This window comes from Protobothrops mucrosquamatus, unplaced genomic scaffold, assembly GCF_001527695.2.
Source record: "Protobothrops mucrosquamatus isolate PMUCROS unplaced genomic scaffold, P.Mucros_1.0 scaffold977, whole genome shotgun sequence".
Lineage (NCBI taxonomy): Eukaryota > Metazoa > Chordata > Lepidosauria > Squamata > Viperidae > Protobothrops > Protobothrops mucrosquamatus.
The window spans coordinates 99,347-115,798 of NW_015387219.1; the positions used below are offsets into that span (position 1 = coordinate 99,347).

At 38.9% G+C, this 16,452-nt stretch overlaps 1 protein-coding gene across 1 annotated transcript in view; it reads left to right on the plus strand.

Annotated features, from left to right (window-relative positions):
• Positions 1-15,136, plus strand: part of KCNU1 (potassium calcium-activated channel subfamily U member 1) — a 71,657-nt gene extending 56,521 nt beyond the window's left edge. Inside the window, 5 exon segments of the mRNA XM_029284821.1 lie at positions 3,381-3,445; positions 6,323-6,444; positions 11,758-11,958; positions 13,389-13,498; positions 14,944-15,136. Coding sequence (XP_029140654.1) covers positions 3,381-3,445; positions 6,323-6,444; positions 11,758-11,958; positions 13,389-13,498; positions 14,944-15,136 — 691 coding nt within the window.
• The last annotated feature ends 1,316 nt before the right edge of the window (positions 15,137-16,452 follow it).

Consider the following 16,452-nt stretch of genomic DNA (forward strand, 5'->3'; position numbering starts at 1 on the left):
ATGGGGCAGAGACAGACAGATAGGTTTCCCAAAAAAGCAATAGCAAATTATGTGTTTGGTTGCCAAGATAACAGCACAGATGTGTCCATCTAAGACATCAAGGGTCAATTCTGACTTGAAAGAAATTTGACTTAAGTAGTGTAGATCCTCTTTCTCAGATGCTGATAATTTCACTGTCTTTAGGAGCCTCTTATAGCATGTGTGAAATCCTTTCATCTCTTCAGGCTGTTTTTACAATTTGCTGAGTGGCTGCTATAGGTTCATTGACATATAAACTGGATTAACGGCTGCATAAAAGTTCTCCCTGGATTGCATTTGTCTATGTGGATGCTCCAGTATCTATTTTTAATTCCTTTAGCTTTTGACGAAACAATCCCACCAACATGTTTAATACTGCCCAAATTCCTGCTTATACAGCCAATTCTACTTTTAATCCAATTTATTACCACCTTGGCAGTATGACCTTGCTTTTGTCATTAACATATTGGAGAGAGAACTAATTACTGCAATTTTTTAAAGGATTTAAGTTAAGAAGTAAGGAATTTCCCTCTCCCCCCCCCCCATTTTCAAGGCTTAGGTGCAGGGCAGTGTGTGCTTTGTGTCAAAAAAACAACAATTAGAAGAGACGATTAAGCCAATCAAATGTGCAATTTTTCCTCCCTTGTTCATAAAGTTAGTTGTTCCTTTGTGTTAAAATAATTGCAATTGTCCTTTTTTCCCCCCAATGTCGTTCTGTGATGGAGATGGGTGGTCTCTGAATATGATAAATAAATAAATAAAAACAGGGCATTTTGAGGCAAATTTGAAGGTTCCTATTTACAGCATCAGGCCCAAAGAGGTGAATATAAGGAGAATGAGAATTTCTGCAAAAAATATATTAAGGCTGGAATATTTAGGATGTGGTCCTATTGCCTTTGGGAGGGTCCTGGAAGACTTTGAGGGGCGCGATGGCTCAGGAGTAAAAGATGCTGAGTTTGTCAGCTGGAAAGCTGACAGCCCTGGTTCAAGACCCAAGCACTGCATGACAGGGTGAGCTCCTGTTCCTTGCCCCAACTCCTGTCCACCCAGCAGTTCAAAAGCATGCAAATGAGAGTAGATAAATAGGTACCAGTTTGGTGGTAAGGTAACAGCATTCTGTGTGCCTTCAGCATATAGTCATGCTGGCCACATGGTCACAGAAGCATCTTTGGACAATACTGGCTCCCTCAGCTAAGAAACAGAGATGAGCACCACCCACTACAGTCAGACATGACTGGATAGGGGAAACCTTTACTTTTAACTTTACATTTTAGAGCAGACATGTCAAACTCAAGGCCCATGGGCCAGATCCGGCCCATGATGTGTTCAGATCTGGCCTGCAAGCAGACTAGTAGGAGGAGATGATTGAGTAATTACCTCCTCGCTTCTTTGGGTGTCTTGTCAGTAGCAGCAGAGCTAGCAGAGGATGGGCAGCAGGAGGGTCTCCAATGCATGGAGCTATATGTCAGCGACAACCACAAGGGTGGGTGGGCATGGGCTAAAGCACCCTCTGCCTGAGAGTGAGTGGCCGGCAAGGGAAGGAAAGGGAGGGAAGGAAAGAGAAAGAGAAAGGACGGAAGATGCTCGGGTCATGTGTTTCTTTAGTTCTCACCCTGCCCTGCCTCATGGCCTTTTCCATCTCCTCTTCCTTCATCTGTGCTGCACAAGTAACTGCTCACCTTGCAGACTTTTCCCCAAAGCCGATGGGAGGAAACGTGAGACGGGAGGTTCATGTGCACCAGGCCTGGGCCAAAGCTAATGGGGCTGCTTGGGAACATTTTAAAACATTGAAGGATGGGAGAGAATTCCCCAGATCCTGTCCAGAATGCCTGCAATCATTTCCTCTTAATAAAGATGCCTGTTGAAAGAGATATTCCAAGAGTTCTGTCTTCTTAAGATGTAAAGTGAGGTGGGTCCTTACAGCTAGTCAAGAAACCTGGACCACGCGCTGCTGAAGTGTCTTATTTAATCTTACAAGCAACTGGCCCTTTGAGGGCAACCATGATGTTGATGCGGCCCTCAATGAAATATAGAGTTTGACACCCCTGTTTTAGGGGACTTTAGGTGCTTTAAATCTCCCTTTCAGGATAAAGCAAAGATGCTGTCTTACAAGGATTCTTCAAACTGCCCCAGAAATGTCTACGTCTCTCCCTTCCTGACAACTTTGCTTATTTTAGTAAAAGCAAAGGGAATATTCTTAAGGTAGATCGGCAAAGATAGTGGATTTTCCACGTTGATAACTTTCCAATTCCTGATGCACCATCAGAATGCATGGAGATAGATTGTACGACAGTGGTTTTCCAGCTTTTCTTCACCACGGTCCTCCTTTAACTACCTTTAGTGGCCACAGACCATGGCCACAGACACCCCAAGACTTAACTCAAGATTTTTCAAGCCTTCGCTTATCCCTTGTGATGACATTGTCCACCCTCCCCCCAAATCCACGGACCACAGATTGAGAACCACTGCTGTAGGATAAATGGTTTGTCATTGCAGCCAGGGGAAGAAGAGAATTTTCCTGGGATTTTCTTAGGAGAAATACATTGGGGGGGGGGAGGAAGATTTAAATATGCATGTTTATTGCTACTGCCTATCATGCTGCAGTAGCTAAAAGCACTGTAACGGAAATAAAAGAAAGTTGTGGCAATGTTTTTGTTCATGTTCCTTTATGAGGGCCAATGAGCAATGCTGTTGGTTGGCTAAGGCAAGCAGAGAGCAAACTAATTAGCCAAATTGGTACTGAATATATAAAGCCTCTGCACCATCTCTGAAAAAGCAGTAAAGAGGGCCCCACACAAACCGATCAGAAGCTGTGAAATCTATGTTTCTCTAAACTACGCCTGTTTTACATGTATGTAATTATCAGTCTCTTTTCTTCCTGTTTTGTGCAAGGATTGGGGGAGAGGTAAAACTGAGAAGCCTTGCACTTAACCTTGTGAATTTATTTCCATTCACATAAACATCTTACCAACAAAATACGCCTTTCCAATTTTAAAGCCAAGCACCGCACGGCAACATCAGAGAAAACCCTAATCTATAGAATAGCTGAATTCTGTTCGGCACATTAATTAAGAAGTGAATTAAACTGAGTTATTAAGGAAAAAGAAAAAAGAAAAAAAAAAGAAAAACAGCCTGGACAAAATGAATCCCATTCGTAATTCTGCAAACCTTCCAAGATAATGAAGTTCTGGAGCTGAACTGAAGGTCAAAGAAATGTCTCTTTGTTTGCCTTAAATAATGTTTAAGAAGCATTTGTTGGCAGACACAGAACCTCTTCTATTTATGCCTGATTTTCTTTGTTTCTTTTCTCTCCCCTCCTTCCCTCTTCCACTGATATCAAAAGTTAATCCAGAGGGATCCAGTGAAGATTCAATTGGAGTTCAATCACGCGTTTTTTCCAAACGGATCTCTGTCATCACCGAGCTTAGTAAGTTTTTATTTAGGAACAAATTTCAACGAAGCAATATGCCTGATGCATTATTTATTTACTGCCAGCTCTCTTTAGAATCTGCAGATAGAAAGTGACAGCATGCCGTGTCCAAAGAACAATAAAAGGGTTGACTTAAATGTTAATTCAGCAACTTTAAAGACGTCTCGATGGCTTATCAGGAGAATAAATATAATGAAGTGTTACAGAGACACAGCAGGAACCTAAACAAAAGTTTTCCATCTGGAGAGGTTTTCTCCCACTCCTGCCTAAGGGTGGGTACACCCAGAATGATGATTTTTTTTAATTGATGTAGTTATGATGGACAGAACATAGAATAACAGAGTTGGAAGGGACCTTGGAGGTCTTCTAGTCCAGCCCCCTGCTTGAGCAGGAGACTCTATACCATTTCAGATGAATGGTTGTCCAGTCTCTTTTTGAAAGCCGCCAGTGATGGAGCACCCACAACCCCTGAAGGCAAGTTCTGTTGGTCGATTGCTCTCACCGTCAGGAAATTTCTCCTTCGTTCTAGGTTCCTTCTCTCCTTCGTTAGTTTCCATTCGTTGTTTCTCGTCTTGCCTTTTTGTGCTTTGAAAAATAGTTTGACCCCCTTGTCTTCCATTCTATATATATATAGAACAGAAAATGAGGTATATTCTATACTTCTGTTCCCTTCTCTCCTTTTTTTAATGGCTTAAATCATTGTTGATTTGTAGACAAATCCCTGCAGTTTTCTTGGCAAGATTTTTCAGAAGTGGTTTACCCTTGCCTTCTTCCTAGGCCAGTGGTGGCGAAACTATGGCACGGGTGCCAGAGGTGGCACTCAGAGCCCTCTTTGTGGGCACTTGTGCCATCGCCCCAATCCTAGGCCTTCAGCTGGGTTTTATAAAACCTTTCCGCTTCAGGCCTCCGCCGCCGTGTGCAAAAAAAAAAAAAAAGGTTTCAATCAATCAGTCAATTTCAACTTCTCATGGGAAAAAAAAGATCTTGCAAAGTTGGAATTGATTGATTGAACTTTTTAGTCCCACCCAGTCTGCTGTTACCACCGTAGCCACGCCCACCCAATGGGCCACACCCAGCCAATTGGCCAACCCACCCAATGGGCCACGCCCACCCAGCACCCAACGATACATAAGTGGGTTTTGGGTTGCAATTTGGGCACTCGGTCTCTAAAAGGTTTGCCATCACTGTCCTAGGGCTTCCAGACAGCTTTGTGCCTAAGGTGGGACTAGAACTCACGTTTCCTGGTTTCTAGCCTGATGCCTTAACCACTATGCCATTCTGGCATATCTGGATATCCGGACCTAAAAAGCTGTTGTCCGTTTAAGGACAATGGAGGATCAGAGGCTCATTTCTTTCCTGTCATTGCAGAAATGCTCTGTGCACTCAAAGCATGCAAGGTCTCTGCAGAGGCTATGCAGCTGCTTTGCAGCACTTCCTACTGTGGTTGTTCGACACAGTGTTGTGTAGTCATGCAGTCATTCCAGAAAGCACTGGTCTCCTGGTTTCTAGTTTGGTGCCTTCATCACTGCACCAAACTGGGTCTGTGTATCCCAGTTTGTAACATATAAGCGTCTGGGAAAACTGCCATGGTTTAATGGGAGAATATATCTTCGCTGTACAAACTATTGACAATCCAGCCTCTTTGGCATTTCTGATAGGGCTGAGGAATACTCTGGGATGAAACCTTGCCAGTTAGTGGAAATAATATTGAAATGCACAAAGAAACACTATTAATATTAAGATTATGAACTGGGGAAGCAAATTGATCTCAGTAAATTAGTGCATCATGTAACTAAATTGAAGTGTACAGCTATATATACCACACCCAAACAGTTGTGATATTACTGGCAGTGGAAATTCTTAAATTATGGGAAGCGAAATTTGGTGCCTAATTTTCAGAATTCCTCCAGAGGAATGAGGAAATGAAACAAAAAGAAAAGAAAAAGCTTTTGACAGTTCCTCAAAAGGAGTGAAAACATAATTCTACTAAAACAATGCAAACGTTAAACCCGCAAAATCTATTGGATGAAGTCTTTCCCCAGAATACATTGAAAATCTGAAAAAAATTGGAGACCATCAGGGAAACAATTTATTTATTACCTTAACTTATATGTTCAGCCACTTACTTGCCACTCAACCTAAGGCAACTAACAAGAACAATAAAATTAAGAGCAAGAAAGTCACCCAAATGTGTTTGGCTACATACTTACATATAGTATATATATACATACATATTGCATATATGTGTGTATTTCCAAATACAATTTTCCTTTGAAAGCTTTCTAAAATAAATTCTTCCATTAAACTACTCTGGGAGGGGAATTTCTGCAACTGGCACAATATAGGGCGTCTTTGAGTTATGACTGTAATTGAGCCTGGCAATTACTGTCATAAGTCGCAACAGTCATACAATGAGTAATTATGTGACCACACCCAATTTTGCAACTTTTTTGTGACAGTTATTAAGCAAACACATTGTTCACTATGGGCTGTTTTTTTGCCATTACCGTTACCATTTGCCATTACTTTTACTGGAGGAGATTCTGGCAAAAACATGATTATGGGACACTGCAAATGGTCATAAATGCAAGCCAGTTTGCTGAGTCCCCAAAATGCAGTCAGGTAATGGGAAAGGGATGATGTTAGAACTTCAAAACTGGGTAGTAAGTAGCTTTTGGGGTATCTCTCATAACTTTGAACCATGGTTAAGCTCCTGGTTATAAGCTGAGGACTACTTGTATGCATCTTCATGCTGTAGCAATGAACCTAGTGGAGTTTTTCTCAACTTATAATTTCCATTTATGATAGGCTGATATATGCAAGCAGTTGATCTTGTGCTGTATGTTTATATTTTGATATTTTCTTCTCCTACAGAGGTAGCTGCAAACGCACAGTTCTTTCAACAGGGCGGAATAGAAAACTCTGACATGTTGGACCCTAATTTATCCAAAGGATCACTGTTTTCTGATAGCTTTTTGGATTCTCTCTTGTGCACAGTAAGTTCCTGAAAGGTCACCCAGTTCAAATTTCTTATTAAACTGTCCTTTTCTGTAGGATGAATCAATTAACTCCTTGGTCTTCTCCAACTTTGTCAGAAGTACAAACTGATCTTCCTTGTTCAGTTGAATTAATTTTGCTTATCTAAAAATAGCTATCTCTAATCTAGCCAAGAGAACCCCAGTCAAAGTACCACATGTCATCACAATACAATATATTGATTTACCATAAAGACAGACATATTTATCTGGACATTCATGATCGCTTAACTGGTGTTCCTGAAGATACATAATGATTTTTACAAAGGACTTGCCTCGGCATCACAAACAGCAGTGCTCAGTTGGCTTAAGGTTTTAGGTTTATTTCAGAATTATAACTTTAGGTCAAATTTGATACACACATAAGCAGCTTCACAGTGAAGAAAGCATCCGGAGAATCAAACCCAAGAAAAAGAGTTCAAAAGCAAACAATGTCAAATGTTGAAGGTCTTTGCAGATAGAAATCCTAAAACAGAAATCAATCAGTCTTCACAGACAGGCAGCAACCAGCAAGCCCAGTAGTTTCATAAATATCACCACTCTCTTACTCTGCTAAGCATAGGTACTCCTAATCAGGTCTTGTTTCCTTCAGCAAGTTACTTCTAACTCACCCTGCCAGGTTCAGTTGCTTCTCAACATAGGTGAATATTCTTATTTCTGTTTCAGTATTGATGAGAGTTGGATAGATGAAGCTTAAGGTCTAAATCAAGGACTGTTAGGTCTAGAACTGAAATTGTAGGCCTGGTTATTGGCTCAGCTTCAACTTCTTTTTTAGAGTATGTCTTCCCTGGTCTTTCTCATCTAAAGAGCAGTGTCAAGACAAGTTATGCCATGACAGAGGTTCCAGGGCATTCCTTGACTTCAAAATCGATTCTGAATTAGGTAATTTAAGTGTCAACACTTCCTTCTGAGCTGGAGAACATATGAGGTATGAGCTGTCACTGAGTTAAGAATTGCCAACTGCTTGGGGACTCAGGTTAAAGAACACAGAGTATGGTGCTGAAAAATTTTCACACTTTGGGTCCAAGTATCTACCTAAGAGAATAAACAGGCTTTCCAACCCAATCAATTTGTTCTATGGAGATTCTCAGTCATCCAGGTCATGGTTGTCCCAAAGTGCTTTGCCAAAGGTCAACTGGACTCTCTTGGTTTTTCCTTGAAAATATTTTTTCATCCAAGAGGCTTCTTCAGTTCTAACTGCATGATGGGGAATTGGAATATAAATCCCCAATCTCAGAGAACTAACGACCAGATGACTGCAAAGAATATAAATCCCTCCATTTCCTACCATGCAGTTAGAACTGAAGAAGCTTCTTGGGTGAGAAGTGAAACTTTTTCAAGGAAAAATACAAGTCCAGTTGCCTTTTGGAAAAGCACCTTTGCTCCAGTCCTTGACTGTTGTCTTTCCAGCCTTGGACTAGAAAGACTGGAATGATCACAATGACCACAAATGATCATTAACAGGGTGTGTTTTGCTAAATCCATCAGAGGTACATCTAATGTCAACAGTTTTTCACTGGTGAAATCTACATTATGGGTTAAACTGTCCCTGGACTTGAGACTGGTCCCTTTCTTGATACAATTTAGGAAGACTCTCAGAATATATTTCTTCACTTAGCCCATGCAAAGCTTGTGTTATGGATTTTATCACAGCATTATTAGCTACCCAGAACCACCAGAATTGGGTAATGTATAATTTTGCTAGGCTTTCGCTAGAAATGTAAATGAAATCTGTTAAATTTCTTTTCAGGAGAAAGGGCATCAGCTGCCAAAATTCTGTCAGGGAATAGACAGAAATGAAATCACAGAATCACTAGCATTTTTCTCTCAATATGTCTCAGCTCAAAACATTCAAACAAAAATGGGTATATTTAAGGGAGTTGCATGCAAAAAAAAAAATCTAACTAGATCCGTACAAAGCAAAGCAATATTCAAAATAGTTGCATGTGAAATGTATATGGTAGGGAAAGTTACATATGGCAACAATTGTAATTTTTTAGAAACTCTCAGAATGATGGATATCTTATTGGTAAAACACTACCTAGCAGTAATTTAAATAGGCAATTTACACTGGATTTTACAAGCCTTTGTTGAGCATTGCTAAAACATAATTCAAAGAGACTGTTGATGTACTTATGATATACTGGCATAATGGCTATTATTACAGTGTTTTAATTAGTAAATAGCTTTTCCTCTTCCCCAACGTAATATGATTTTAAGAGTGCAATTCTTGATGTTCTAATAAAGCCTTCTTTGGAATATATTAAAGCAACGATGCCCAATTTTTTGGTCAGGGGCTACCACTTACTTTTCGGTGATGTATCACTTTGCAAAAAAATGTATGCACGCAGGAGAAAAATGAATTTGATTAAATTTAATTTGATTTAATCTAGCCTAGTTAAGAGAAGGATTAGGGGTGATATGATAGCTGACTTCCAATACTAGAGGAACTGTCACAGAGAAGAATGGCTCAGCCTATCTCCAGAGCACCTGAGGGCAGGATAAGAAATAAATGATGGAAACTTGTCAGAGAAAGATCCAGCCTAGAACTAAGTAGAAAGTGAGAACAATTAATCAAGTGAACAGCTTGCCTCCTAAAGTTGTGGGTGCTACATCACTGGAGGTTTTCAAGAAAACATTGTACAACCGTTTGTCCAGGATAATATAAGCTCTCCTGTCTTGGACAGGACCTCTAAAGTCCCTTCCAGCCCTATAATTCTATTATTCGAATTTAAATGATATGATTAATCCCCATGTGCTTAATAATTGTCCTCTTCGGTTACCAAATATTAATAATAATCAGCAGCAATTTTGAAGAAGTCTGGTACAGCTGCAAGTTATGAACCTTGTGTTGAACTTTGAATAAATAAATTGCAGGGATATTCTGATAGAAAATGATCTCTCTCTCTCTCTCTCTACTTGCCTGCCTTTTTATTCCGAAAACTCCAATAATGTATTTAACTCAGCAAATAAAATACAGAGGGACACAGGTGACACACAAATCCTTCTATATTTTTTTTCCAAGTCAGAGAATGCAACAATCCTTTTGATGTTAAAAAAAGAAATATCGCTCAGCCCTATAAAGCTAAGTATGTAAAATGCCAATTCCTTTTGAGCAAGATAAACCTGACCTAGTGCTCAGGATAATACTGGATAATTCCATCTTTAAAAGTGCTGATACAGCTATTGAAATAATGGAGCACAACTCACCAAAATGGCCTTATGTCTTCACAGACAAAGGCAAACATATTGTCTGCTCTGTCCTTATGCTTTCTTGTTGATTGGAACAGTAATCAAAACCTTATTATAGTGTTCTGGATATCTGCAGTTACTGTGTAATGGAACAAATATTTTGCCCAACATGTTTAATTTCTCTGGTTGATCAACCTGAAAGGCATATACTATCATCATACCCCAATCTCATATGCTCTTAGTTGTGGCTACACATGACATCCAAACCTATATTAGTCATAATGTTTGGCTAGCGCTAACTAAAATTTGAAACCCCAGTTTCTTTGGCTTATATTAAATTGAAACTGCAAACCCATCAACTCTGCATAGTTGAGGGTAAAGAGGTATTGCATTTCATGTTTAATAGGTGAATATGCATGTAACATCTTCATTGTGTTACGGGCTCATTTGAATACATAAAGTCTTTCAATTCAAGAACTGCATCTAGAATCACAAAATACGTTTGCTGGAAACTTGGAGAGAACAGTCTGTCAGATCCAGGTCTACTTTGAGTAACTTTATTATAATATGCACATCTCAGAACAAACAGGTTTCCAGCTTTTTTATTCATATTTACAAAATATAAAAATGGGACGGGAGAAAGTAAAAGTTGACATGAATTTTCTGGAGTGATTGTAGTTACCCCTTCATCCAAATTAAACTGTGTTGTGTTCTCAAAACTGCTCACCAGCTTGCTTTTTTTTTCTTAATAATTTCAATTTGGTCTGGGATTTCCAGGTTCAGCTCAGTTAGGCTTATTGTGGGTGCTAAATAGATGAAAAAAGCTTTCATCCTAACTGGAATATGATCATAGCTGGGATATTTTCTAGTAGGATAGGAAGCAGTTCAAATGAATTATTTGATTCTCCAAATTCAGCAAAGACTTTCAAAATAGTGGCTTATTTAAAACGGTATAGTTAGATAAGAACAGAAGGAACCCAGTTTTAATGTGCCTTACTTGACTTACCACTGGGTAAGTTTAAGACAGTAACAGACCATCCTACCTTACAAGATTACTACTGTTAAGAATAAGACTGTTTGTTGAGCAGTCAAGCCCCCTCCCCCCTCTTTCATAAATGAGTGAGATAGCTATATAACTCTTCCTAAATTTTGGAGACCAGTAACTCAAACATGTTGGAAGCTAATCAAAGAGAGAATCAACCTGGAATTAAGGAGAAACTTCCTGACAGTGAGGACAATCAACCAGTGGAACAGCTTACCCCCAGAAATCGTGGGCGCTCCATTGCTGGAAGTTTTTAAAAAGAGACTGGAGAATCTCCTGTCTGAGATGGTATAGGTCTTCCTGCTTGAGCAGGGGGCTGGACTAGAAGACCTCCAAGGTCCCTTCCAGCTCTATTCTATTCTATTTTATTTTATTTCAATATTTAAATTTTTAATTCTGGTCTGTGACCATAATAAAAGATAGATAGATTGATTGTAGGAATAAAAAAACCCAGGGGTGGCTACTTGCATGGTGCTCTTAGCACTTTAGAGGAACAGAAAAACATGAAAAGGAAGATTTGAAAATATGACTCTTTCTGTCTTAGGCATATATAATGCCTTCTAACAGTGTTCTCAATATGCTGAGTGACAATTTGTCAGAGAAGGAGAGGCAGAGGCAGAGGCCAGAGTCAAGAGAGGAATCAGCCTGGAGTCATTATGTTGCCACAAGCAATTCAAGTCCAGGCCCCCTTGGATTCCATTGACTTTTATCTAGAGCAATGTAGTGCTTATTGACTAGATTCTTTCATGTAGGCATGAGCAATAAATCAGTTTAATTGGAACTTGACATGAGGTCTTGATTCTTCATGCCTGACACAACCAGACCCAAGAAGCCCACAACCTGATTCTGCTAATACACTTTAAAACAAGAAATGCATATCTGCAAATTTCTTTGCAGTCAAATCAGTATGAAAGGGATTGGCCAATCAGGTGAAATTTATAGCCTGGTCATTTGATTCTGAGTGAACTGAGTTTGCAAACCTTTCTCTTATCTGACTGACACAAATGTTTTCCTTGGTTTTCTGTTATTTCTCATTGCAGACCTATCATAATTACCATGTACTGGCTTTGCTTCAGACGCTGGTGACAGGTGGGACCAGCCCAGACCTTGAAGAATATTTGGCAGAGGGGAGTACACTGATTGGCAGTAATAGCAATGTGATGTCCTGGGGAGTTAGAAACAGATGTAAACTGGCTCTTTTAACACTAGTAGATGATCCACAGTTAATGGAAGGGCTTCTGGTAAGTTTTGTTAGATGCCAGCTGATTTAATTCAAGCTAGTCCTTTTGCTCTCTCAGATAATTCTCTAATGAGTTGGAAAGCTAAGCTTTTGATAGTCTTGAGTTAACTATCATTATGTGGCTCTGGATGACATGCTTGAACATTGCCAAGCTGGTCCTAAATAGAATATTGAAATCACGATTTGCATTTAGAACATTATCCTGGAGCCAGTAGACAAAGCTTCCATCAAGGTTAATGGTTAGGAGCACCTGGACACAGTAAACATGTTTGGAGTCTTCAAACTTGGCCTTTTATGACTTGTGGATTTCAACTCCCAGAAATCCTCAGCCAGCGTGCCTGGCTAAGGAATTCTGGGAGTTGAAGTCCACAAGTCATAAAAGGGTCAAGTTTGAAGAGCCCTGTTGTAAGCTTCCATCAAGGTTAATGGTTAGGAGCACCTGGACACAGTAAACATGTTTGGAGTCTTCAAACTTGGCCTTTTATGACCTGTGGATTTCAACTCCCAGAATTCCTCAGCCAGTGTGCCTGGCTAAGGAATTCTGGGAGTTGAAGTCAACAAGTCATAAAAGGGTCAAGTTTGAAGAGCCCTGTTGTAATATGACTTGCATTTGAAAAACAGAGAAATCACCTCTGTGTTGGCTCCAGCTTTTCAATTGTTCTTAGGCAAGATATCTTCAGGTGGTCTCCACATTACTTATTTGAGTATCATAATTGTCGATACCTGAGAAAAACAGCTGGCAAGTGAACAGCTGCTTTTACAGCTGATCAATGGCAGTGGTCCAGGCAAGAATCTGCTTAGAAGGAAAAGATGATACCTTTCTAATATTTTTTTTTAAAGTCCATTGTTTGAGGAATGATTTGAATTGAGAGTCATTGGCAACTCTAGGACAATGTAAGTAACTCCCATATGTGTTATGAAATTTCCATTGTGATGGGACCTTCACTAGATGGAATAATTTTGTAAATGTGAAGTGTGAACTAATCAGATACGACTCTAAAGATGGATACATTATTCTCTCTTCCTTGATATTTCTATGGATTCATTCCGCTCAGCATTCCATGTCTGAATTCTTTGCATAAAAGATTTTCTAGAAACTGCCAATTCTATTATTTCTGATTTTTTTTTCCTAGGCCGGTTGTAGGTTCTGTTCAGCCCCATATTGATGAATCCAACAAAAAAGTGTTTGTTTTATAACACTCCTTCGTACCTTCACAATACCTATTTTTTAAAATAAAAATACCACATTGGCAATATCTACAGAAACCTGGAAAGAGCTGATGAAAATTGTTTTTAGCTTGCTATTTTCCCAAGAAGTGATGTGGGAAACCTGCCTTTTTTTTGAACTGTGATCTTCTACTTCTAGTTTATGCATCTTCAGTTAATCAAGGATGGTTGATATAGAATCAAAAGTGTTTTCTTGTTTTGCAGCTCCTATTTGGTGATGTGTTCACTAAAGCCCTTGATATGTATGGAATTCTTTGCTTCGGTATCTATCGCCTGAAAGCCAACCCCAATCCATATGATATCAGGAAAGTATAGTAAAATTGAATTTTTTCTCGTAAAGGTTTAGCTATCTGCCTGCATGTACATCAACAAGAAAATATTGGCATGTTAAATAATATTTCAAAAACTATATGGCATTTGTATTTTAAAAAGCAGCTTAGGGGATGTATAATACAATGAAAAATCATCATTAAAGGACAGAATTCAGGAGTAGTAATGAAGTAATGAGCTTTCTTTTGTCATATGAGATTTATTGTTCTCTGTTTAATCCTCTTTTAAACCCATTTCATCCAGCGCATCTTGTACTAGAGAATTATGCAATTATAATTAATATATGGAGTTGCTGTCATGAGATGCGGTTGTGACTGCTGGCTCAATTGGTTTTAAAAGCCAGTGAGATAAATTCACAGATAATGAGTCTCAGTGACTTTTAATTGTGACAGTGATGTGCAAGTCTTCAGATGAATATCTCTTGCTTGGGAGGAACAGAAGAAGGAAGCCATTGTCTTTATGTCCTGATTGTGATATTTTGTTGAAGATACTCTAGTTGGCTGCTAAGACAAATAAGATGGTGGACTATATAACAGTATAGATCAGTGGTTCTCAACCTTTTCTTTACCATGGACCTCCTTTAAATAATTTTTTGGCCACAGACCACCAAGACCTAAGATTTAAATCATAACATTTGTTCAAAGCTTTGTGGACCCCTGCGGTCAATGGACCACAGCTTGAGAACCACTTGTAAAAATATCTAATATCAAAAAAAATGGATCAGATTTTTGACCTAAAGGGCTTTCTGGAGGTAGTATCTTCCAGATCTTCTGGGACTTTGGCATCCATCATTAGAGTTGATGAACATAGTTTTCTTGTAATATAAGTCAGAGGATGAATCTGTAACCTCTTCTATTCTACCACCTTCTCTTTCACAGAGAGCAAGAATTCTTATGCTATTCCATTAACCAAAGGCATCTTCCAATTCAGAAATAACTCAGAGGCTTATGACATTGACATAAGATGCCTTGTAGCCCTGCCAAATATTTCTACCTTTTCTCCTAAAATTCCTTCAAGTTTTTTTTCCCCCACATGAGTTAAGCAAAGATAGCCATGTAAGATTAGTACTTCTCTATTTTTGGCTGATTTTCTAATCCAGTATTGTTGCTGTTGAAAACTATAGCATTATTATTCAATAAAAGCTTTTCATCATCAATATCTTACAAGAAAAACAATTCTATTACTCTCCAACATACCATTTAACTTGTCAATGAGAGGAACCAGTGTAAGATGCTATTTTAAAATAATTTTCTGTTAACCTCTTTCTTTCTGTCCATGTTATGTAAGTTTTCAGGTCTTTGAATACAGTTATTTTTGTACATTAGTTGCTCTAATTGTCTTATACATTTGTGTGTTTTTTTTCTCATGACCAATACAGCTATTGTTTTGAATTGATTTCCATATTATTGGTGACTTTTTCCCAAAACAGGTTTGTGATTCCTCGGCCACCCACTAATTTTGAGATCCTTGCTTCTGATCAACTCTTTTGCCTTGCTCCATATAACATTTTATCCAAAGACCTAACAAATGTAGTGCAGACTATTCCACCAAAACCTCCAAGGACTGCCCCTCAGAAGAAAGAAAATGACTCTTCCTTTATAAATAAAATCTTCTTTCTTTAAGAAGTGTCTGTGACCATTTGTTTTAAGTTGGTTTTCTTTCTTTTTTTTTACCCTAGAGATTTGAAGTAATCTTCGGTGCAAACAATAAGGATCGTTCATAGAGTTGCAACGTAGAAGATTTATTCAGTTCTATAACACAAGAGTATGGTTAACTAATGGTCAGCACTAGATAAGGGTCAAGGGAATTCAAGGGGACCTGGATCTTCTGTGGAAATGCAAGGACTCTAAACTGATGATGCATTTAACTCTACTGCCCAGCTCTGCCTGATCTTCTCCCACATATAAGCAGTGCTTCTTTTGTCATAGAATGCACCAGAACAGAGTTCCGGCACCTTTTTTTGATGGATTTTCCAAGTTTTAAAAGTAACTTTTAAAAATTTGATGTTTGGTCCATGTAGACTTGAATGGCCCTGTCGAGCATAGCAGGTCAGTGGCAAAATCATTAAAATGGTGCATGCGGGCTGTCTGTGTGTCAAGTCCAATGCATGCGTACTTTGTCCGTGCTGGTTGTGATGGCGTTGCTCAGCTTGTGGCACTCTTCAGNAATCAGAGCACAGTGAACCCCCCATCCAATCAGAGCACAGCCAGGCTCCTTAACCAATCAGAACACACCTCCACCCAATCAGAACACAGCCAAGCTCCCACCCAATCAGCTCCAACCCCACTGGCAGTTAAAAGGAAGAAACAGCTGCGATCACACACCACTCTTAGAAGCACGAAGCTGAAGACACCAGCCTGAAGATATTCTTAAGAACTTTTATTTCTAAATTATTATTATTAAATTATTTATTCCCTGGTGCTCACGTCTATTGACTGACTTTGAACATGGATATACCCGGGGATCACATTTTTAAAGTAATTTCGGATATATATATATATATATATACTATATATAAGATTAACAAGATGTGAGTTCCAGCACCTTTTTTCTTACAAAAAAAGCACTGCATATAAGAATGCTTAAACATTCTGCTACTTACTTGAAAAGACTCTAAAACTTTATAACAATTTGAGGATGGCATTCCTCTATCTGATCCACCATCTTCTTGATGGTGTATTTTAAAACATGTCTCCTTTTCCCAGAATTGGTTATCAGAGAGTATTTTCCTTAGATTTCAATTAAAACTTTTGATTGACTCAATTAACATGAAAATGAGGAAGTATGGAAAAGAAAATCATACTTCATGTATGATTTCATATATAATCATTTGCTTGGGCTCATTCTTAAGGTGGGCAGCCATGTTGAATTGAGTCTGATCTGTTCACACACAGAGACCAGAGGAAAAAAGATTATTGCCTGAACAATTATATCAATT